This window comes from Syngnathus floridae, chromosome 4 (genome assembly GCF_059516105.1).
Source record: "Syngnathus floridae isolate MCC-2025c chromosome 4, RoL_Sflo_1.0, whole genome shotgun sequence".
Classification (NCBI taxonomy): Eukaryota; Metazoa; Chordata; class Actinopteri; order Syngnathiformes; family Syngnathidae; genus Syngnathus; species Syngnathus floridae.
Genome location: NC_142416.1, coordinates 10625008 through 10650569, shown reverse-complemented (window position 1 = coordinate 10650569; position 25562 = coordinate 10625008). Strand labels below are relative to the sequence as shown.

Here is a 25562-nt window from a genome sequence, read left to right as displayed (position 1 = left end):
AGTGAACAATGAAGGCGGCGCAATACATTGCGCGAGAAGCAGTGGTGGAGAAAGCAGGGTGGGGTCGCTGTGAAGGGGGCGGAGTCTGCTTGGAGGTGACGCGACTGTTGGGGCTTTCTTGTGCGTTCTGTGGAGTGAGTGAGAGCGAGGACAAGAGCAGTGCTGCAGAGTGGAAGACAGAAAGGGTGGCAGAAAGTTGCGGAGCATACCAGATAGTGTGCTGTCCTGAGGGGAAAAAACAAATCTATCTTGGAATACGCTCATCTGTGAAATTCGGCAGGTGAGTTTCACCAAATGAACATTATTTCTCCTAACTGTGCTTTTTTTCCCCGTGTTTTTCTTTTGTTTCTGTGAATGGGCACCCCTAAACTACGTGATCAAACCACTCGTAATTCTTGTAACAATGCATTTCTACGTGTTGCGCGTTTTAAATGAAGTTTACTGTTTTTGAAGCCCTATGTTCTATTTCCGCGTGGCTCGCACTGGCTACTGTTTGAACTGGAGTCATCGACACTTTACGGTTTTCTCCCGTCACTGTTTTTCAGACTTATCTCTTTGAAATCAAATAGTATTTTGGGGGGGGGGGGGGGGGGGGCTATGCGTTCAGTATCGATGGTTTCGTGACGTCACTCACTCAGTGGCGAGCGCTCGCAAAGTTCAACGTGTGCGCGTCCGCGTGCGCGTGAGGCAGGTGAATAACTAAACGCTATTTCATTATGTATGTCTTTTGTCATGATTTCAACTCACTTTTTGGGTACGGTCCATGCTGCTTTGTCTTGCAGAATAGTGGATCTGTATAGCTCAACAGTTTTTGTTTTTTTTTCTGTGCGGCATGGGAGTACCCCCATTGAGAAATGCATTCGGGCATGACGAGGTTTGAGAAGGGAAAGACGGGAAAAAAGTAAACGGAACAAAAATGTAAACATAGATAAAGAATTATTGCAGTATAACAACAGTAACGTTACAGTACATAGAAATACATATCTATAGCCATAAGCAAAATCAGACTTCTTATGCTTAAAGGTTTTGGTCTGAAATGTCAAATGAACCATTAAATAATGTGAAAGGCAGTTTATTTATTTATTGTTTTCAGAAATGCTGTCAGAATTAACAGTCTTGAGTGTTTCCAGTATTGCACATTTGCATATATTGACCTAAATACAGAAATGAAATAAAGAACCTCAGTGAGATTTGATGAGACATAATGTAACAATATGTCATCAGTGGGGAAAAAAAATCCCATTACGGTCATTACACTTTGAGTCCACAAGTTACCTTAACTGGTTTTGCATTAGTTTAGTTTTGGGGTCATATGTCACAGTGCTGGACCATTCCTGAGAAACAACTTTTATCGACTCAACTTAATTAGAGTTAACTTACTTAACAATTTAACTTAGTCTTGTAAGCATTCACTATGAAAGCGTCACATAATTGTACCAAACAAGTGTGGCGTAAACACAAGTCAGATTACAATATACAGACAGCACGACCCGCACTGGTTAGCACGTCCACCTCACAGTTCAGAGGTGCAGGTTTCGATTGCAGCTGCAGCCTTCCTGTGTGGGGTTTGCATGTTCACCGTGCCTGCGTGGGTTTCCTCCAGTGCTTTGGTTTCCTCCCACATTCCATAAACATGCATGGTAGGCCGATTGACCTTCTAAATTGCCCCTAGGTCTGATTGTGAGTGTGAATGGTTGTTTGTCTATATGTGCCCTGTGATTGGCTGGTGACCAGTTCAGGGTGTCTCCCGCCTCCTGCACAACCATCTGCCCTACCACTTGCAACCTTCGCGGTCGTAATGATAAGCAGTTCAGACGATGAATGAATAATATATACATAATACACAGGATATAAAAACTAGAACCTCCCAACTGACCAGAGTGAAGAAGGTTGGGGTTTTTTTCCCCGAATTGCAATATGTGAAGCTTCCTTGTACTCAACAAGTTCTTTCATCGAAACTCCAGCTGGTTGATCATTTTGCTACTCTTCAAGCGAAAGTGAATTCACCAAAAAAAAAAAAAACTTTGTAGGGGAATATATATTTTCTTTTTTCTTGTTGTTTTGGGATCATGGAAAATATGGTCGTTTTAACCACTGAGACAAACCACAGTAAGAACAATAGTCTGGAGATTAAATTGTTTTCGAAATAGTAGGAGCCTCTAAATTAAACCCCCCCACATTTGACCTCAACAGCTAATTCCATATCGGGGCCATGACACATCAGTAATGCCTGACAAAAAATAATGAATCATCTCTCCCTTACATGGTCTCACTACAACTCCGAGCCAGCCAAACGTCTCGCGCTGCTGCCAAACTGGCCTTGATATAGTTGCTCCAGGCTTGACAAGAAAACATTTTTCCAATCCTGCTTAGCGGTGGTCACGAGAGCACACATTCCTTTCATTTAACTTCATGAGTAATTCCGCTGAAATCAGCATCAAGCCGAAATGACTTTCATCTCATCCGCCTTTTTCGATGCGATTAAGTCTTGTCACGTCCAACTTTTTACATCTGTCGATATAAACTCTGACATGGTTTGGCCGTGTAATGAGATTTTATGCTAGTTTAATCAAATCGCATCATCTTTAGTGGCGTGAAACACAAACCAAGCTACACTGTTGTCCTTTTGTTTACTATATTTGAAAAGACACCATCACAAAGTCATTTTTTCCAGCTTGTTTAAGTTGTTGAGACATCAGTGCGTTGTGTCTGCTGTGCTGTAGCAGACAGCCCCCCCACTCCACCCCCCGGGTCTGAAAGCTACACCCGTCTGCTCTCAAAGAGGAAAAGGGGGGTGGATGGGTGCTGGGGGCGCAGTAGGGGGTGAACTTGCCTTAGATTTCACCGATACAGCTGTGGTGGCAGAGTGATAATCTCTCCCCTCCTGCTTAATTCCCTCATACTGTCCTACATTAGCAGAGCAAGGGGCCAGGAGATCCTTGCGTTTATAAATAGGGCTACACTTCGCAAAGGGGATTACTCGACGGCATGTAGCCTAACCTCTTTGTTTGCTAGGAATAATTCATTTTCCTGTGGATTCGATGTCTTCCCCCCCCCTTAATTGTTGGTGTACAATGATGGCCGAGCCAGTGCGACCCACGGGCTCAGTCCCGTACATGTCGCGTGGCCTGTTACGTGTTCGCATATCACCTTGCCGCCATGCTCTGCTGTTCCCATAGAGTAAAGAACGCAGGGAGATAAAGTTTCTGGATGGCCTTCAGGCTTCACTCGACTGTAGGTGGTTTTATCGGCATCAAAGTAGGCTAAAGAGGAAGGACTTCCTGTGGATTACATTTATATTTTCATCCGCCAATTTCCCTAGCTCCAGTTTAAAAAACATAAATGTATAGACAGCATAAAAAGTCTGAAAAATGAATTGTCATCTCTGTAATTATTTTCACATAAGCAAAAGCTATAGGGCCATCAAGCTTACATTCCACCTCTGCTGCGTTCTTCATGCATATATTATCCTTGCTGTCATTACGGGCCATGTATCTCAAGCAAGAGGCTATAAACTTGAATTTGGTTTAATGATTCCTTTTTACTGAACCTTGGTGTCTTTTCTCATTTCCGAGAGCAGAGCACAAAGGGTGTGGCTCTCAAGTCAGCAGGGACACCGACTGTACTTGTTGGATAATAAATATAAAAACACGGCAGCATCTCAAATGGAAAGCATTGTTTTTTCCTCAATATGCGTGAATGAGCATTGACAAACTTTATGTTTAATGTATTTGTTGCTTTGGTTCTGAGCAGGCTATGTACCTATCAACTGAGCAGCGCATTCTTTACGCTGCCATTACACGTTCCCCCTGTTCTCCCAGGCAACCTTCGTCTAGCTCTATTGAGATTGTATTCTCCCTGAAAAATTCATCATCTGTCAGAACGCCTCACTGTGCAACCACACACTGATGCGTGGCGGTTTGAGCTTAAAAGTGCTTGTCCGTCCGTCCGTTCCCATACATGGCTTTGGCCACCACACTTGGTCACTGAGCACAGACGTTTCTGCTTCTTTGGTTGCAACCAATAGAGACACTTGAATCCCAGGTTGTTTTTCACACTGACAGCAGTACTGGGACAATACCGCTACTCTTTCCCATTCTTGAACACAGTAACGCTCTGTGTTCAGTCACATACTTTGTTCCTCTTCATTTCCTTTCAACCTGCAACCAAACGTTTCATTGGATGGTACTTATGGAGCTCCAAATGCAAAAGTGGGAAAAAAATCTTCAGCTCAAACATTTGAAAATGGACATTGTGCAAAATTTGGGTTAGGTAGTATTTTGTGGAATTTAGTCATTTGATGACTTCCTGATACAGAAGAAAAACTTGCAACATCACAGCTGAGTTGTCAGCTTTCCCGCAAACAAATGAGAAATGGTGAATGATTGGCTCAAGACGTGCACTTCTCGCATAATTTATTTCATCTCATTGTCTCAGCCAGTATGTTAGAAAAGAAGAAATATTTCCAAGTTTGGTTTCCAACAAATATCACGGGTATATCTGTTGAAAATTTGAGGCGCCATTAGGTGGGTGAGTGTGGCAGCAGATGGGCCATGCCACAACTTCACCGCGGCTAGCATGGCCAGAACTGAGCAGAGGGCTCAGTGGGGCTCAAGAACCTCTTTAGTTGGCAAACAGCCAGCCGTTGCAACTCAAAAAGTCTATCTATCATCCACATATTGCAATCGGCTTAAAGTGCTGTCATCCATGTTTACCTTAACGTAACTCCACACGGCTTCTACCTGGAAGTTATATGTCAGGCTGGTGAAGTGGTAGAAGTATTGCAGTATCAGATTTTTACAAGTGCATTCTGGGGACAGCCCAGACATGAATGTGCAAGTTTGTCATGAGAACAATTACAGTTGTGTAACTTCAAAGAATTGAAAGAGTTCTGTGGCTCAATACATTGTGGTGACTGACCCACAAGCGAGAGACAAGTACGGTACTTTTAAGGCGGGCGAGGCAGTTGTACAGTACATATTTTTGGGTGTAAAGGGAGTGTCTGATTTACTTGAAAGAGTTGAAAGGGAGTGGCTGACTGCCTGATGCAAAAACTCTCCATTTTGTTGTGCAGAGGCAGACACTTTGTCGCCTTCTCATTATTTACCGCATCGCCACAATTTCTTGCTTTCTTGGTCTTTCCGTTAAAATTAAAAAAAATTGTGCATCGTTAAGATAGTTGAAGGAAGTGGTTTTTTTATGGTTCCTGTAAAATACGTCCTTGTTTTGTTGTGTCACACAAATTTAGTATTTTATACATCACACCAGATGCTGGAGGTGACGTCATAAAATCTTAATATTTCATTGTAGGCTGTGTGAAAGCACCTCAAATATGCAAGGCCAAATACACTCCTCACCATTTTCGTCCTACTTTATCAACCTCGTGTAATCTGATACTGCACAACACATGGGCTCCTCCTCAGAGACGTTTCCTTTGATTCACAATAGATTGCGCCCCACGCTATTTTCCAGCCACCAATCTGCTTTTTTTGGCCACAGTCAACCAATTGGAAGTAGCACAGTAGTATTTCATTCACTGGTGTGCATGCTCTCCTTGAGCGTGTTGCTGGCAATGTTTCCAGATCAGCAAAAGAGGGGGAGCGGGTTGTTGCTGTATCTGCCACTTTTAGACACATTTAACTTGTGTGTTGCGCAACCGCGCATCAGAGTGTCATTTTCCATTCTTTCCCTGAGTTTTTGGCATCTTGCTTTTGCTGTCGTCTGGTTTCCACCATGTGTCTGTTCTAGTCAATTTACCAAAACACTCTCTCTCACAGTGTTTTTCTAAAATTAATGCCAGCAACTGTGAAGCCTATCACATAATTCCCCGATAAGTGTGTTTCTAAAATTTTGTGGCTATCAAACTTTTGCTTAAGTACAGCTTTTTCAAATAAATGTCTCCTCTTGAATCCAGCACTGGTGTTAGGTAATTTCGACCACTTCCTGTCATTCGCCACATTGAATCCATTAGCCGTGCATCACTTCACATTCTTCCATATTGATTGATTACAAACATCTATCCCTTTAACCCGTTTTATATTGCTGAAGCTTTTGTTAGGCATGAGTTAGGGCATGTGTGACTTTGGTACCAGCAAGGTTTGTGGTGTGTTAAGATGTCACCTGTTGCTATGTCAAGAGGACTGGACTGTGAAAGTTTGTGCTGATGTCTTTACGTTATTGCGGAAATGATTAAGAGGAGTCCGTATGTAGCACAGGGGTCAGGAGTTGCGTGTTTCCGGAGCCAGACAATACTTCTAATACTTAATCTGTTGTTGTGCAGATGGTGCAAGCATTGCAGATGTGTGATAGCATAATCTGCTTTATTTGCTCGTCAGTCTATAAACATGACATTAGCAAGCCTGTTAAAAATTAAGACCAAACAAGGCATCTTATTGGTTGACATTAGTATGGTTTTTTTGGGGGGAAATACAATTTAAAATGAAAGTGAAACTGAAATACCACCTTATTGAATAAAAGCATACAAACACAGGGCATTTTTATGTCCTTAAAAACAGGGATTATTCTGCCTGCATTCAAAAACACAAATGAAAAGCTTTTTTTTTAGATCATGCATGTAATATTCATCATCAAGGTGGCTTGCTTCCCCTTTATGCAATGTTGTATTTTACTTGTTTCAAATACAAACTAAAAAAAATACTTTTGGTATTCTAAGATAGCACCAAACTATTCCAGTTCCACATTTAGCATGACATAAATTGATTTTTCAAGTAAATAACACGCAATGTACCTCTGAGTATGTTGAACTCATTGCTAATTTTCAAAGTCATAGCTCGAGCAAAAGACACATTTTTGTAGTATGTATGTTGAGATCCACTCTGAAGTGGAACCAGCATTCATCTCCAACCCCCTGGGCCTCCTGCCTGAGCTGATTCATTCCTGCTGTGACAGAAAGAAGTGCTTAGGCCAGCAAAGTCCAAATCTGGCTCACTGGAATGTCTTTTACAAGTACACTCAGTGTGAAAATGCACAAGTGTTTTTCCTATCTATTAGACTTTAATAGCTAATGGTCAGCGCCTGAATGAGGCCTTCCAGTAAGATGTTGGGTGTATTCCTCCCAATCATTTCATGCGTACGCACGCCCCCACATACACACACACACGCTAATGCCACACCCCTATTGAGAGCTTGTCACCTCTTGGGAGTGTAGAGACACTCCTTGTCTAGCATGCCTGAGTGAAGGGGGAGCAGTTAAGTTTCTCATGATTAAGCACTTCATGACAATTTCCATTGTGACTGATGCATCTTCATAAATGAATGAGCAAGTCGTTGGGATAAATTTAACAAGTCAGGTTTGCGGCGGGGTGGGGGTGAAAAACATGAGCAATGTATTATGTCTGTGTGGAATGTCACGGTAGCGTTTTAGCAGCGCTGCTCAACAACATAAGCCAAGCGTTTCTGTTGCAACTTGTTCACCTGTGCACTTTTGTTCAACTGAAAAGAAGCCCCTCATCTCATGCTCCACATGGAGGACGTTGCTCAACGAGACAGCGGGCGTTTTCCTTCTTAGGAAAGCACGTTGCTCTCCGCGATTATGTATTTGTGGTAATTGTGCTGATGGCGCAGTGTACAGTGAGAGTTACTTATTAACTGGGAGAGACCAAAGTCCATACAGAAGTACACAATAATAAACTTGAACTTTGATAGTATCATGACTTTTTTTTTTTTTTTTTAGTTGGGGCTACTTGAAAATTTGTGGGTAGCAAATAAAGCAAACTCTCTTATCCACACAGGCGAACCTTTATTTAGCCATCAGGTGGGTCAGCAAATCAAATCCCTACTGACCACGGGCCAATGCCGGTTTTTTTTTGGTTACCTTGGTGATATGTGGGTGTGTCACAGCATTGCAACAGTTCGCTGAACCCACTGCCCTGGAAAACAAAACCAACAACTACTAAACGCTGGCTGGGATTAACAGGAAACTTGTGCTGTTTCCATTGCGGTTTATCAGCAAAATATTTCTGTGGATGCATATCTTTGTGTTGATAAACAGACTTTGGTCACTTACCACCCTAATGGGCAAGAGGCCACACCCAATAGGAGTGATTTACACGCATATGAGTCATTGCCTTATCATGTAGCATGTTAGTGCAAGTAAGTAGTCAAGGAGCCTGGTTAGGCAGGATCTGCAGCTCCACACAACTGCTGAGACAGTGCTCCAGGCAACTGGAGTCTGCACAGAGAGAAAAAAACAAAATGAGTTTGTTTGTGTTGTTTGTCTAAACTATACAAATTGCAATTACTCTGACCCTAAAACGATGTAAAATTTCATCCCTGGAAAAAACATTGGTTCTTTACATTAAGCCAAGGGCTAAATGCTAACTTTGATACAATAGACCTCCAAATGTTGACTCGGTTTGAATTTATCCACAGATGAAACGAGGAGATGGTATTTACCTTATCAAATTGTGCGAATCATTTCAGTGTCTTGTATCTCATTAAAAGTCCTCAGAAGACTTTTAAAGTGTGAACGCCCGGGCGTCCAATGAAGCATCGGCTTTATTCTTTGTACATGCGAAGGGCACAGTGGATGCTTTGTGTTATCACTCAAATGTCTGACACTATTAAAAATGCAGATGTTTCTGTGATGAGGAGAGATTCTGTGGTGGACAATATCGCAGCTGCAGGAATGAGCAGGAAGAAAACATTCCTTCATGCCTGCTTTTTTTTTATATCATTAAAGAAAGCAGTAGGCTGGAAATAAGTAGCTTGTGTATGCGGAGAACTAGAGAAATGGAGCAAGAGTAAGAAATGTGCTTTTATCATACACTGCTACAAGAACGATTTCATCTGAAAAGGGTGTTTTGTAAAGACGGGAAGTCTTTATACCAGACATGCTCTGACAAATGCCTGTTACGTCATTGGAATGCTGATTAAACACACTATCGACATCTCGAAAAATCCCAGGGATGTTGGATCTCTTTTTGTCCACTGAGCAATTTCTCTATATTTGTCAGTAGTTTCAGTTGCAGGCGTTTGTGAGACGAGCTTGGGTGCGACATTCACAGCACGCATTTCACATGTACACACTCTGCCCTAAAACCAGTGGGACAGGTTCCCGTTTGTGGTGTGTCAGCAATAGGCTGCTCCCACAACTCTTTTTTTTGGGCGTAGGCTTGAGGGTGAGAGGTCAGAAAGCCCAGCGAGCATTCCTAATTTACAGAAGCCTCTAATTTCAATCTACTACTTGACTCGACTCCTCACAAATTGTTGTTAGCTGAAGGGGAGGCACAGCTTTCAAATACACTCGCTTCCACTCTCGTTTGAAAAAAAGGAAGGCTTGTTTATCTATGGTCTTGCAACAGCAATAAGAGGAAATGTGTCATTGTAAATGCAGAACAAGATGATAAATACAATATTCTTGGTTTTTTTTTTCTTTTAGGTGTTTAACTACAGGAGACAAGGATGTCTATGCAATGTAAGTCTGATATTTAATTTTTCTCTTCAATGTTTCATTCATTTCCTATCACTGATCAACAAATTCTAATGTTGGGATAAGGATGCTCCTTCCAAGTCATGTTATCATTCGTTTAGTTTCTTAATAGAACATAAGTATAAAAGCTGATTTCATAAAAATGGCAGTCTGTGGATGATTGGATCGTTACATAAAGGATAAGTGCAAAATCTAATCAGGTGCAGCAGAATAAACAAGATCTTGAAACGATTTAAGACACAATAGAACAATTTGGTCTGACATTGGGCGCTTCCTGCCTGCATATGTGACAGTGGGTGAGCTTGATAGCGGGGTAACGAAGGTGACGGAGTGGCAGGAGACGAGGTACGGATATGACTCGGGGATCCAGTCTGGAGCCAACACTGTCCGAGATGACGACGGCGACTTAACCACCTCCAAGCAGTACACCGTGACCACCACTGTCACGACAGAACCGGCAGGTATGACCCCAAAAAAGGTCCGAGCATCTTGCGCAGCCTCTCGGGCGTTCTCACGATGAGTGTCCTCATTCGGTTCCAGACTCCCAGTATGTGTTGACCAGAGGCCAGCGGGTGCGGGCCGCTATGTTTCCCGAGACGCTGGAAGACAGCACCACCATCTTGACTACAACCCAAACAGATCCGAACCAAATGACCAACGTCCAACGGTTGGCCGAGCCCTCCCAGATGCTCAAGGCAGCAATCATTCATCTAATCAACTACCAAGATGACGCTGAGCTCGCCACACGTGCTGTGCCTGAGCTCACCAAACTGCTCAATGATGAAGATCAGGTACAGAGTACTTGCCAAGTGTATTTGACGGTTTCCGCTCAAATCAGAACATTACAAGTAAAGCCAGCTAATTCTTGATTGACATTACGTTGAAAACTGATCTCCATCTCATTTCCTCTCTTGTATTGAAGAGTTGCTTAAGACTTTAGCATTCTCTCGAATCTTTCTCTCAACGATGGGAATAACGGTCTTTCCATCAGGTGGTGGTCAGCAAAGCAGCCCAGATTGTCAACCAGCTAACCCGCAAGGAGGCGTCCCGCCACGCGCTGATGCAGTCGCCTCAGATGGTGGCCGCAGTGGTGCGAGCCATGCAGAACACCACTGACATGGAGACAGCCAGAGCCACAACCAGCATCCTGCACAATCTCTCCCACAAAAGAGAGGGCCTGCTCTCCATTTTCAAGTCTGGTGGCATCCCCGCACTCGTCCGCATGCTCAGGTACACGAGCAAGTCCGAACTGGACCGGCCTAAGCATTTGCTGCTGTTTAAGCCTCGCAGTTCAAAGATGTTGTGATGCCCCACAGCTCCCCCGTGGAATCAGTGCTCTTCTACGCCATCACAACCCTGCACAACCTGCTCCTCCACCAGGAGGGAGCCAAAATGGCGGTCCGCTTGGCTGACGGCCTGCAGAGGATGGTCCCCCTTCTAAAGAAAAGCAACCCCAAGTTTTTGGCCATCACTACCGACTGTCTGCAGCTGCTGTCTTACGGCAATCAGGAGAGCAAGGTGTGTTTATGTGTGTGCACAAGTCCACCTTGTACTTTGTCGTGTGTGTATGTGAGGTTTGATTTGGGTGTGGCATCTGTGCACGGTTCAGGTTAAGTCAGGTTTGGGTGTGGTTCTTAGAATCAAGTGTGTAACGTGTGAAATTATTTTGCATGCTTGGACAGGTCATAGCTTTATTCAAAGTCTACACACAGTGAGAATGAAAGACCTTAGCCAAGCTTGATTTCCTAACTATGCGTCTCATGTCTCAGCATATTCCTGTCTTCCTGTATAGCTATATATACATATATCTTTGTAACAGCTCATCATCCTTGCCAACGGGGGTCCCGAGGGTCTTGTTCACATCATGAGGAACTACAACTACGAAAAGCTGCTGTGGACCACAAGCCGCGTTCTCAAAGTCCTGTCTGTGTGCCCCAGCAACAAACCTGCCATTGTAGAGGCTGGTGTGTGAGAAATGTCAATTCAGTGTACACATACGCATACACACGCACACCTGCGTGCATAAGCCAGTCATGCAGGTGTGGCGACTCTTTGTTAACATGGCTAATAGCTTCTCAGCAACCACAAGGTCTCATGACAGCATATTTTATGAGATGGCATGCTTGTGAGCTGATGCATGCCTGTGTTCCCCCCAGGTGGGATGCAGGCTCTGGGGAAGCACCTGACTGGCGGCAGCCAGCGTGTGATGCAGAACTGCCTCTGGACACTGAGGAACCTGTCTGATGCTGCCACCAAGCAGGTGTGTTTTTTCTTTTCGGGCTAGGTACCCCTCTTACAGGCATAGACAAACAAAGCACCTAGTTGGAGCCGAGAGGCCCAAACGCAGAATTAACAGTCAGTAAAGACCAACAAAAATTCAATATTTAAAACTGAGGTTGTTTATTCAAACTTTGGCTTGTATCTACATTTTTTATGACCTAATTATTTCACTTCATACTAATTTTTGAACCATTTTGTCACCTTGGCACATATGTTCAGTTAAATCATACATCATTTTTGTATCTGGCATTTCTTTATCCTGTTTTAATTTCTTTAATTTCACGTGACAATATATCTCCATGTGATGTTTCAGGAGGGCATGGATGGCCTGCTGCAGGTTTTGGTCAACCTGCTGAGCTCTGATGACATCAACATGCTCACCTGCGCCACTGGGATCTTGTCTAATCTCACGTGCAACAATGCCTACAATAAAACTCTGGTCACCCAGAGCAACGGCATCGAGGCGCTCATCCACGCCATACTGCGCGCCGGCGAGAAAGAGGATGTGACCGAGCCTGCCATTTGCGCCCTGCGTCACCTGACGTCCCGCCACCAGCAGGCTGAGATGGCGCAGAACGCAGTGAGGAGGCACTACGGCATCCCGGCCATCGTCAAGCTCCTCAACCAGCCCTACTATTGGCCAGTTATTAAGGTAGCATGATATAGAATACTATATAAAGATTAAAACGTTTTTTTTTTCTCTCACAGTGAGCAGTGATGTGACTTGTTTGTTTTCCTTTCCCAAAGGCTGTGGTTGGCCTGATCCGTAACTTGGCCCTGTGCCCAGAAAACCAGGCCCCACTGAGGGACGCGGGCGCCATCCCCCGCCTGGTCAACCTGTTGCTCAAAGCCCACCAGGATGCTCAGAAACATGGCTCGTCCAGCAAGCAGACATACCAGGTAGATAATTCAACACTTTCAAACAGCACCACTTGGTGCGCATAAATATTTGGACAAATATGTGAATCTCTTGTCACGTGTTTTGTCAGGATGGAGTGAGGATGGAAGAGATAGTGGAGGGCTGTACAGGAGCGCTTCACATTCTGGCCAGAGATCCTGTCAACAGAGCAGAGATTGCCAACATGCAGACCATTCCTCTTTTTGTTCAGGTAGCAGAAGCCCAACACTTCTTTTTTCCAGTGCCTTATTTGTTATTCTAAAATCTCTTCCCCCTCGTCAGCTTCTCTACTCACCAGTGGACAATGTAAAGCGTGTGGCGGCGGGCGTTCTGTGCGAGCTGGCTCTGGACAAACAATCCGCAGAGGCCATTGATGGCGAGGGAGCGTCCGCCCCCCTGATGGAGCTGCTCCACTCAGACAACGAGGGCATCGGTAGGTCGCTTACCATTTAACGTTACCTCATGTAGTGTTTGTTGTTTCCAACTACAACACTTTACCTTCTTTAGCTGTTCATTCAACTGGAATAATCTGTTAGCATCAAAGTCATATATGAAAGCTGGATGAAAGTTGTTATATTAAAAGAAAAAAAGATACTGTGTTTCCAGGATTGACAGTGGAAGGATATAGTAACTGTAAAAGTGACACATTTTTGTGTTAAGTGAGTCCAGCCCATTTTGATTCCATACAAATTTGGGTTTTGTCACCACTATAGGAACAGAACTACATTGCAACTATTTTAGAGACACGAAAAAAGCTTGAAACCAATCACTGGCGAAAAAAGTAGTCTTCTCAATAGTCACCTAAATGTTCCTAACAAGCTCAGAGAGTGACTGTGAACCTTCCGCTATTTGATTTCCTCACAAGCCACATACGCCGCTGCCGTCCTCTTCCGCATCTCCGAGGATAAGAGCGCCGAGCACAAGAAGAGAGTCTCCAGAGAACTCACACACTCCATGTTCAAGCACGACCCTGCCGCCTGGGAGATGGTGAGTTTCCAGCTCCCACCACCACCAGTAGCAGTGGTGTCTTGTTGAATTCTCTTACCATGCTTTATCTGACCTTCTTGCAGGCCCACAACAGTGTCACCATGGAAGCATCCTACCAAGAGGGTGAGTACATAGGACAGGAATGTGCATGCACAGCATTTTACTCAGCATTAACCTCAAGAGCAGCCCACACATACACTGTGATATCATCGTCTTCAACATACGGTCACACAAGAGCCGATCTTCCAGTAAATAAACAGTCATTAATTAAATGCGTTTGATGAGTCAGAAGGTCACTCTGTGTTTCCCTTCTCTGTCTCACTTGTGAGCACAAAGCGTGGACTAGTATGTGGCCCTTAACCTATTCAAGGATGTCAAATGAATACTCAAACAGCTCTCCATACTCTCTTTTCCCTCTGCAACCGCACATCAGAAAGTTTTTTTCCCCTTCCTCCATCATAAAAACAACAGCAGCAGCTGGTGTCAATATCAAGATGGAAAATGTGCTCATGTCTTTGCAGAGATGGATGTTCCTTTTCAAAACTTTGGCGGCTACGCCGGTGACATTCCCTTGGACGCCGTGGACGGAACCATGATGCATGACGAATACGGCACCAACATGGTTTACGACAGACAACAGCAGTTTGAGCCTTACTAAAGGTCGGCACACCCCCAGAAACATGAATGTCGCTGGACCGTATGCCATAAATGTAATTGACATTATATAACAGCACACGTGTAGTGAGCCTATCAGTTTGATAATAAATTTAACATTTAACAGCATAGGGAATTAAACACAGCAACAAAATAATCTCCTCTTAAAAAAAATCCCTCATAGCATTGAAAGTTTACATAATTCAAAAGTACAATACTTAAAGCTTTTGATGCTGATTTTTACAGCAAGGGGGCTCAGGAATTTACACCGTTGTCATAGCAACACATTTTATTTTTCGGATTAAAGCCATCCAATCATTAATATTTTCTTTCACTGTATTATTTTTGCCATTTTAATTCCAAAATACACTTCACAAGATGTGCAATATCGCAAAGTGTGACTGAGAATGTTTCTCTTAAATAACCTCCCAAAATATTTTCTACAGTTGTTTCTTTCTTTCCTTTCCACAGATCCAAGAGAGGAAAAACTTCCAGAAAATTGGGCCTCTGGGCTAGAATTGGAACAAAGCTCTTGATTCCTTTTATATGTAATATCATCGAGTACGGGACTCCTAATCTTAACAGGGCTTGCATATGTTTTATATCCTAACATTGCTGAGGATCATTTACTCACGTTTGAAAAAAAGTTCTAAGATTGTGTGTTTTGGAGCGTGTCTGTGTTTCTGCTTTCGGGTGGGTAATCTATGCCAAAGAGATTTATTTCATTTTGTGAAGGTCACATAGATTGCTTTTTTTTTTCCTTTCTTCTTAAAAAGAGAACTAGTTGACAACACTGCCGCAGGTGGAACTGTGTGAACCTGCTCCTCTTTCTTTATAATGCCTTTAAAAGTTGTGACAATATAGCGTCAACTTTCTCCCGCTTTAACTGCAAAGTAACATACAGGTTGCTTTGAGTTTGCCTCATATGCAGAGAACAAATGGAGAAGGAGAAAGAGAGAGGAGCAAATGTTGCGAAACGAGATGAGGCTTTTTATCAATTGTTTCTCACATTATTTTCTTTTATATTTTAGGGGAAAAGGATTGCTTAGTCAGAATAATAACACGTCAGTTTTAACCAAAAAGAAGAGCTTATGTGTGTAACTAGTTATGATTTGATGTCAAAACTCTGCTTGACGCATTGGTTCAACAGATCGACTGATTTCTTTTTTGTGGATTTAATATAGTCGGGATGCCAGCTGGAGAAACACTACTGACAGGGAAATTTGTACTTAACTAAGAGTTTTTACTGAAATTTTGTTAAATAAAATTAAAGGTTATATTAAATCTACCTGTCTATGTTTTGCTTTTCTTTTGAGTTGGGAAGAACTGAATTGGCTGGTTCAGCTTGGGCTTGAGCTTTTTCATTAACAATAATGTACTAATTATCTGTCAAGCACTATGAGCTCACCTTGTTGGATCCACAAGTGCAGGAATTTGACAACATAAAATACATGCATTTTGTTAGTTGGAAATTGTAAAAACAATAGTTGAGGCATCTGAGATACCAAAGCTCATCACAAAGACCCTCATTGTTTATCTGGTTAATATGGAAACTAAATATCTTTTTCAAGTTGATTGTTGCAGTGAATTAAAAAAAAAAGTGAATCAAAAGTAGTACTGCTTTGTTAATTTACTTTCAACTGTACAGTAGTTTGCTGTCTAAACTTTAGCTGCTGTTGTTTAGACTCTAAAGAACAGCAGCTAAGCTCAGTTAAGGACTACAAATGCATAGATCTCACATTCACACCTAACGATAATTTATCGTGTTCAATACATCTGACGCAGAGTACACGGGATGAATACGCAAACACTTCACGGGACGGCCTGGTCAAAGTCTTATGTAACAAACTTGGCTAATACTAAAGGACCAAAGAGTGGTTGTTAGATCATAACTGTGAGGTTTTATTGTCATCCATCATCATCACATTCCTATCAAAAATATTTCAACACGCTTATGTGACTGCACACATCATGCAGCCACAATACGCTCATAGTAAATATCACAATATCCATCAAAGTGACTTTACATCATGTCCACGTTATTGCATTTCACAGCCATTACTTGTTTTACAGCCTCATTTCTGTCCTGTGTGTATCATACATGTCAGGGTAAATATCTGTTCTAAGGAGAATTAAAGAAGAAGTCAACCCCATGAAGAGTTATGTCAGAATATATTTGTCAACATTTTAAATCGAAAAGTGCCAGTACTCCACGGACTCCTCACTGAATCATCACAGCATACCTTGAAGACAAATGAATTTTTGTACTCGCATTTACATCTATGGACAATTTAGTCTTTATCTATCAGTAGTTGGAGAAAAGACACCCAAGCATGGAGAGAACATGCAAACGCCACACAGGAAGGTCAAATTCAAACCGTGAACTATGGGGCAGGCATGCTAACCATTCTACCAGAGAACAGGCCCACCATCCCACTTCCATTTTGAATCATACCGAAGGGATTTTGTCACTCTGAGGTGACGTGTTTGAGTCCATCAAGTACACACACATGCACGCACGCACATACTGCAGCACTGAGGAGGAGCTCCAATTGTAGGAACATTCGACTCCACCTTTAGATGACGTTATCGAACATGTGCATAGACTGCATGATGTTCTCATCCTGGAGAGGAGAAACAGGCTATTATTGTTATTGACTAATGTTGTAAATGAGATTTAGAATGAAAATTCACCTTTTGGCAAGTCTCCAGGAATTCCTCAATGGTGACGACGCCGTCCTTGTTCTTGTCCATTTTCTACAACATGACACACAATCAGTGTTAATCTATATTCATGTGCAGCAGTTTGCAACTGACGCTTCCTGCTTACTGAACAATGGATTTGCATATACAATGGTGACCTTTGAACTATGCCATTGCGCTGCCCTATGTTTGCTGTGTTTGTTATCCAACCTGGAAGAATTGTTCCACATGGTCCCTGGGAGCGCTGTCCCTCATGCAGGGATACGTATACGTGCCCATCATGTCATAAATGGATTGAATGATATCTGTCATCTCCTGACCAAAACAAGTCATTGCCACAAGCTGTTAGCAAGAAACACTAATAGAAAAGAGAAGGGGGGAAAAAAATAAAATTTTAGTGAAGAGTGGTGGTGGTACCTCTCGAGTGATGCAGCCATCTTTGTTGAGGTCGTACAGGTTGAAGGTCCAGTTGAGTTTTTCTGTGATGGAGCCTCTGAGGATGATGGACAGACTTAGGACAAAGTCCTATCTCCCAGTAAAAAAAAAAAAAAGAGAGAGAAGTGAAGTGAAGGCTGTTAAACATTAAACCCACATGGCCTTTACTTGTGTTTCTCTTCTAAATCACATCCTGCATAGAACCTAAACAAGATGTGTTGAAAGTTTATGACACACTGCCTACAGCTTTCACCTCAAAGTTGACAGATCCACTGTTGTGAGTGTCGAAAGCCACAAATAGGAAATGTGCATACATACTTGTATCTGCAAAAGAAACACAATATGATCACGATGTACATTGAGCACTAGCATCAATAGTGCTGTCAATTGATTAAAATATTTAATCGTGACTCATTTTTTTGATTGGATTGGATTCAATTTATTAAAAGTCACGCAAATATACCCTTAACAGTGCATTCTAAGAATTTGGCCAATATAAAAAATGCACATGAAATGTAAACAAGGATTCAGCCTAAAGTGCAACAAACCATTTTTAAAGTTTGTTTTGAACTTAGCCGCAACATAATGGTCTTGATTTACCAAATTAACCCTGTTTCTGATTTCTCACAAAAGAATAAACAGACAACTCGTCATGATGCTTTCTAAAAACGGATTAAATCTCTGCTTAACAAACCCAGACTAGTGTCACCAGTGTAGCTTGCTTGAGGTTTATTAGCAGTCTCACAAGATCCGGTGTGGTGTAGCGGTTTTTCAATACATGAAAAGAGTAGACATTTGATTAGGCCAAAATGCACCTTAATAACGCAATTAAAAAAATGAATGGCTATAAAAGGGGTTTGGAATAATTGCGTTAATAACGCATCAAACTTACACCACTAATCAATGTTATGTTACTGTTCCAATCTGTGGACGGTTTGGCGGTGGGTGTGTCAAAGTGACAGCCATGTAAAAAAGAGTTTATGTTTTATTGTGATAGTATTGGTTTTATTGCTATATTGTGGTTTTATATTATTTTGTATACCTTGACAAGATGAAGCTAAGCGTCATTATGAATTTGTATTATCCTAAACCTAAAGGCATGTTTTGGTACAAATTGCTAATCACCAAAACAACATAATACCACCAACAGTAAATTATAGCGGTGGTGGCAGCAGCATCATCATGCCTCAAGGTTGTTTTTCCTCAGCTGGAATTAAAACCTAACACAAGGTGGAAGGAATTGTGAACAGTTCCAAATAGTAGTCTGCGTAAGCACATAACTGCCGATGTTGTCACATTTGGTGTTGAGCTGAAAACCCCACTTCTAAAGTAGAAAAAAAAATCTCACTCATGTAGAATGTCCAAATTCCCACGCTGAAAATGACAATGGACTCTGACTTTTATGCATACTCTTGCGGTTTGTTTGTTTTTGTGGTGCCTGTCTAGTTCTTTTCTTTGCACATCTTCGTAATTACGGTCTTTAAATTTGGAGTTTGGTGAAGACGGCAGTTGTATTTTAAGAAGCAAGACTGTAACTGACCTCCCTGAGGAAAAAATTGAGAATAGATGCTTTTAAATGTCTCCTCATTCACTGCACCGCTGGGACACTCCTGGAATCGGAAGATATAAAGAGCCTCACTCTTGCACGCATGCATAAAAGTGGTTACAGGCAAGAGCAAATGTTGCCAGCGGGACTCACATTTTTGAATCCTCTGTAGAGGACTTGGAGCTCTTTCTTACTAAAGCTAGTTTGCCCCATGAGATGTTCGAGGCCTTCTGGTCGGTAACGCACTGCCAACAGTTCGGAATCATCACTCACACTGTCTGCACAGGCAGAGAGACACAAAACACACCGTTACAGCACAGAATATGGATTATAAGATTAAGAAGACGTGGAGGGACACTTGCTTTGATTGAGGGATGGGCTGGAACCAGAATGGTAGCAAGGCAGCAGTTTGAGGAATCGCTGCTTGATGGTCCTTTTGGTGGCTCTATATGGCGGGTTACCTGGATAGAATAGAATAGAATAGAATAGAATAGAATAGAATAGAATAGAATAGAATAGAATAGAATAGAATAGAATAGAATAGAATAGAATAGAATACAATACAATACAATACAATACAATACAATATGCCGAAAAATGTAAGCCCTATATAGTATACTTAAATGTCCTCTGTTATTTTCAAGGGCAGATATAGTATTTTAAATTTAAGTTCATTTCAGTTTAATTTAAGATAAACTTTCTGGCAACTTCAGTACAATTAAATAATAATAAAATTAAATAAATACTATTAAAGGGTAATTAAGTTCCAAAATAATGTTAACACCTCAAATATTTTTAATTTGACACATTACCTTTTTAGATAAAGCCGCAAGATTTTATAGCGAATTTGGTCATGCATTGATAAAACATGCCAGCAGAGGGCAGTATTAATCCATAGCTCAACAAGAGAACATGGCCAATAAACATACTACTACTACAAAACACACACACACACTTCGATTCTGTGCAGGCTTGTGTGTGGCAGATGGAGCATATCACCTGACCAGGTTGCCACATGAGCATTCACATCTATGGACAAATCAGAGTCAAATAGCCAAACAAAGAAATGTTTTAGATTAGTCACTCTCCACACATCCATCCATTTTCTGTAAGCAGCTATACAAGCTTTTATGAGCATGCTACTTACTGATTGCTTGTGTGTATGCTGCTATTATTCATCAAGAGCTTCATGCAGTGATGATGTTTGCTGAGATGTCAATCAAACACTCAAATACGACAGCTGCAACCGAGTGCAAAAGCAAATAAAAGAAAGGACGGCAGGGCGGCAAAAATGATGCAATTGGTTTTTTTTTTTCCCTATTGAGCGCATTTAACCAGAGAAAGGGGATGGCATTTTCTTGATGATGTCAGTCTTTGTCTTAGCAGCTATTTTTAGAAATGATTGATCACACTGGAATTTGATAAATCAAAACAGACACACGCACAGGAGGGGTGGGGGTCATAATGGGTCAGATAGTGTATTGTATTGTAACAATACAAGCACATGTAGGCATGCTTATGTCCATAAAGTGGTTAAATGTGTTTCCCAAACACATCGCCCTCAAAGATCGGACCCGTGCACGCCCTCGGGCTGACTTTGATTGTTTCAATCAATTTCATTGTGTACGGCCCACTGAGGAAGATCAATACACTCTTCTCTGCTTCTGCTAACACAATTAAAATACTCTTATCCACTCAGCTGTAGGTGAGCCACCAGGACAGGACAAATGAGAATAAAAACACAGCGGGAAAATATGGACGGGAAGTAAAAAGTGGAAGCTCCCCACTTAATGTGTCTGTCTATTCAGTGTGTGAGTCTTGTTAGCATGAATTCTCCACAAAGAAAAAGGACTAAGAAATGAAAACCGGCAAAAGCTACCTTTGTCTTGTCTCAAGTTTCAATCGACCGAACTTCCATCTTAATTTTATGTTAGTTGATGTGTTTCAGACAAGACAAAGAAATATTGGATATCATGAGCTACTGATTTTTATGCTGACACAAGACAAAGCATTGCCAAAAACCATCCTTGGAGCCGACAACATCAATCAATTCTCCCTGGGTCATGTTCCCCCATGTGGCTCCTGTACCCATTTTATTCCAGCCTTCTACGAAAGACCCTGACGTCTCAATCAATCAGTTAATCAATCAATCTCTCAGCTGTCATTGACTTTACCTTTTTCAGTTTAAGGTCTTCTTTTAATGTAGTGTAAACATCCATAGGGGTTGGAAAAAATTGATTTATCTCGCGAACTCTCCCCAAGTGCTCCGCAGACCAAATGGCTAGATAGAAAGGATCAAACCTCTTTCAAAATACAGCTACCTTTTTATCATCTGAACAGTGTAAATGTAAAATGTTGGAAAAAACTTTCAACTGAATCACAGATACATGAAAAATCAATTTCAATATAGGCCACACTTGCCGCCACCGGTCACACATAAAGAAGGCCTTTGGATGAGAGACTTTTAGCAATCTCCAAACAAGTGCACTTGTGCTTGACAGACATCTACTCTTGTGTTATGATGTTTCCGATCACTTTTTAAACTCCTCTTTGAGCTCGCGTTAGCTTTCTTTCCTCTGGGATGTCACGGCAGCTTAAGAAGGGTTATAGGCCCAGCTAAATCAATCATGTCGCCTCTGTGCTTACAGTAATCCTTACTGGGACTCCACTCAAATTCTGGATGATCATTTCTCACAAACCGCGCACTCACACACACCCACACAGCTACAGGAGTACGAGTACGTCACCTCGTCTCGTAAGAAAAATGAGTTTTGACGGTTTTGCTCCTTGCAGCATGTCAGCTGTCAAACAATGAATTCAGCAGAGATCAAAAAACACAAACACACACACAGGGCCCAAGCTAGTATCTACTATGGTATTCTAAGTGCTACACTAAGTGAAATTGAGATATGTTTAGTCTAGACGAGAAACTGATGACTCTGCAAAAAACAGCATCTTTAATGCATCAACACTTTTTACACAGCTCAAATTTTAAACAGCATCCATCCAATCTGTTAGTTTTCTCTTCGTCAATTTATTTTTCTGTCTTATGAATATGAGTACATATTATGCACCATGCACAAGAGACGGTGTGTTGAATTTTTGTGCCATCTCTTGAACGAATAAAATGCAACGACCTAATTTTGAAGCGTATGAAGTGAGCAGGTGATTGTCTCTTTTAGATCTTTGAAACATGGCAGCCTCCTATACGGTCAGGCGCATACATTTAGCGATTACGAGAACTACAGTTTAAAAATTAAAAAATAGTATGTTAGTGAGATCATAGTTTTTTAGCATCTTATTGAAATTAATTGTGGGGTTTTAAAATGATTGAACAGTGAAAAATCTAATTCAATTTCCATACATTGTCCCTTTAACACGTCACATTATTGCTGTAAAGTTCCACTGATCCAAAACTAAGACAGTTTGGAATTTGATTCAATTTTTGGTGAAAAGTACATATGTCTCAAAGTTCTTTTTCAGGAGTTTGAAATTTGACAAGACTAGGCCGCACAACTTTAGATTTCCAAACCTGTAAACCGATTCAATAAATTTTTTCTTACAAAATAAAATTGTTGTCGAACCTTTTTAGAGGTAAAAAACAATATAAGGTTCAGAATAGTTTGTGAGTGAGTAGTTCTAATCCCTGCGGCGCTTGCTTCCTTTCGTCTATCTCTTCATACAAAGGGCCATTTGTGTGTCTTGCGGTGTGGAGCCTGAGTGTTGATGCACCTGTTGACTGTTTGCTTAAGCCAACGTTGAATGGCCATCGCACACCCAGAAAAAAAAAAAAACAAACATGAAATTAAATGTTTATTCTAATAGTCTGTTAACCAGCCAGCTGTGCATACTTCTATTCAAAGATTTTGTATGAGCAGGCACTTGGTTATTTTTGGTGACAGTCTATTTTGGGATGATCTAATACTTGTTCTTGCAAGTGTATAAAAAAAGGGTTGAGGGATGAAGTAAAGATAAAAACATCTCACTGATATAATTACACTCCAAACACAGTGAGGAAGATCATTGAAGATGACAAGAGATGCTGGAGACTTTCAGATGATTTCTCGCCTATACCTCGCTTCTTGCTTGATGCCTCTTAATGCATGCTCACTTGTTTATCTCATTAAAAACGTCCATACAGTACCTCCATAACACAGAATTGTGGCTGCTTATCATCCTGATCACACAATTAGTTTAGTCACTCAACACAAATATCTATTGTAATATATTCATCTATTATTATAGATTCACCCAACAAGCATTGGGAAACATGCAAACTCCACATAGAAGCTTAGATTCGAACCCGAAAGACACAACAGGCAAAGATCACAAACGATGCACTAAGTTGACGTTTTGATTACCTCAGTCAAATAAAAGTGTTCAATGAATGTTGTGTGCCGCCTAAGTATTGAGACGCACAAGAAAGAAATGAGTTTTTTCATTTGAAATGTTACCAAAAAAACATTTTCAATATGGTTTTGGATTAAAAAAAAAAAAGTTGATGCACTGAATCTGATCCACTTTATATGACGTTTTTGTTTATGCACTAGCAGCTGCTTGTGGTGCATCACGTTTGAAATATGTAAAGTAAAATAAGATTACAGCTATTTGCGTCGTGTTTAATTTTTTTTTTTAAAGGAAAAACACAAAATAACATTTGTACATGATGCGTTGCTGAGAATAAAGTGAATGGAGTTTAACGCTTCGATCAACAATCCCAAGTGGCAAATAAAATTACGTAACCCTACCTGTGAGTGGGTCGTAAGATCGGTCCAGTTCCGTGGACTCAGACAAGCTGTGATCCTGACTTCTGGATTTCATGGTTGACCCTCGAGTTTTTCTTTACTGGACCACCGCTGCACCTGCACACGATCTGCGTGTGTGTTCATCTCCCAAACACTGTCGAGACTGCAAAGTGTGGAGGAGCGTGATTATGTCAAGGTTCCCTCTCCCCCCTGCTCCACGCTCCTCTTTCTGCAGGAACTTTCAAAACACTGTTTGCTTGTCTCGTCCAATCACGCGGTACGAATGTCACGGAGGAGGAGGCAAATATGGGAGAAGTCAAATTTGATTTATTTATTATAGTTGCATTTTGTTACGGCATCCTGGTTACTTCACTTGGTGCACCAAACAAAATATCAATCAAGATTTGTTTGTCAATACTGGACTGGATCAATGCAGACTAGTTCTACAGGCAGCAGCAGATCTCAAGAGAGCAGTCACCTTGTAAAATTCTCAGATGACAGTGGCCTTCTGGTCCTTCTCCAGGTTTTATGGGGCGTCAGTGAAGGATCAGAAAATGCCTCTGCAGCATTATGGATATCCACAAGTAAAAAAAATGCATTTGTATAAAAAATTATAGGAGTCTAGACAAGGGACCTGAGCTCTAACTAGAAAATAACAGAGTCAAGACAAGGCCTTGGCAAAATTCACAACAGGTTTTTGATCCATGAATGGACCAGTATATTACGTTTCCTGGTTCAGTTGGAATTGTTGTTTAAAGAGTCCTTTTCATCTTTGCTGTTCTCATTTTGGCATTATGAGACCTAATGCTTGATCAACAGTACCTCCGGCTTCAAACGGGATGCTCTCTAAAGTGGCCAATAAGCTTAGAGTGTCACAAGCACTTTGCAACAGAATTATAGAAAAACAGAAAGCATCACGGAAAGGCACCAAAGTGCACGTCCTTGGAAATAAAAATAAAAACACACCAATTGTGAATTGGTCAACTTCTTGTTAGAGAATAGCAAGTTATGCATAAAGTACTGAAACACTGAACATTTGGACATGAATTCAAAAGTTGAGGTCAAATGTATACCTTATTTTAGTGCAAATGTACCATGACTGTTACTGAAAATACTTGTACGTCAAATTATCTTTCCCCATTGAGATGAATAGAAACGACATTAATCTGTATTTGTACTGTATGGTCAGAAAATGGATGGGTGGTACTTGACTCGAATCGGGACATTTATAGACAGGATTTATTTTGAAGTTCAATGAGAAGTTATGATAACAGATGACAAATACAGTATATCAGGACAAATGAGTGAACAAACTCACAGCTTGCTTGCTACATGGATAATCATCCCCAAAATTCATAAAATTCTGTCCAGTAGTGGCACGTTTCAGTCTTGTGTTGTGTACACAGAGATACAGACAAGACAAAGACACACAAAGTGAAATCAAGGAGAGGACCAGAGGAGGATGATCAGCAGAAACAAAGTGGGCAATCTCTATCTGAATGAAAATTTGATGAGAAAGCCGGAATGCTTAAATGCAGTCTGCCAAATACTCAGCAGTGTTAATGGATTGTTGCGGTTAAAAATGTCTGACCTGGTCTGCACTTAAACACATCCATCCATTTGTTAACAATCTTATTCTGATCATGATGTAGGTTAGCTTGGCTTCACCTTTGACTGGCCAGTAGGCTAACATCACAAAATTAGGTAAGTGAACCACTACACTGTCAGATAGACCGTAAACAAAGCATGAATCCTTAGATTATTTCCTGTGCAATAAGAAGCTCATTAGAAGCCACAATGCATGGTTATTCGATTGAAACATGCACTATTTGATACACTAAATTATCAAATTTAGACAAAACT

The 25562-nt window shown here is 41.3% G+C and overlaps 2 protein-coding genes across 2 annotated transcripts; one reads left to right on the top strand and one right to left on the bottom strand.

The window, feature by feature from the left end:
- Window positions 1-115: 115 nt before the first annotated feature.
- Window positions 116-15558, top strand: jupa (junction plakoglobin a). The gene is made up of 16 exons (XM_088373313.1): window positions 116-280; window positions 9401-9436; window positions 9745-9912; window positions 9992-10242; window positions 10443-10681; window positions 10768-10969; window positions 11271-11415; window positions 11608-11711; window positions 12045-12383; window positions 12479-12631; window positions 12721-12840; window positions 12912-13062; window positions 13495-13616; window positions 13700-13739; window positions 14138-14276; window positions 14742-15558. Exons 2-15 carry the CDS (start codon window positions 9424-9426, stop codon window positions 14272-14274), a joined length of 2184 nt encoding a protein of 727 aa, XP_088229439.1. The 5' UTR covers window positions 116-280; window positions 9401-9423; the 3' UTR covers window positions 14275-14276; window positions 14742-15558.
- A 590-nt stretch (window positions 15559-16148) lies between these two features.
- LOC148399023 (A-type potassium channel modulatory protein KCNIP2-like) lies at window positions 16149-23962 on the bottom strand. The gene is made up of 9 exons (XM_088373314.1): window positions 23703-23962; window positions 19313-19415; window positions 19108-19228; window positions 18949-19018; window positions 17662-17732; window positions 17391-17498; window positions 17184-17288; window positions 16965-17027; window positions 16149-16894 (listed from the first exon to the last, which is right to left on the bottom strand). Exons 1-9 carry the CDS (start codon window positions 23773-23775, stop codon window positions 16847-16849), a joined length of 762 nt encoding a protein of 253 aa, XP_088229440.1. The 5' UTR covers window positions 23776-23962; the 3' UTR covers window positions 16149-16846.
- Between the last annotated feature and the right edge of the window lie 1600 nt (window positions 23963-25562).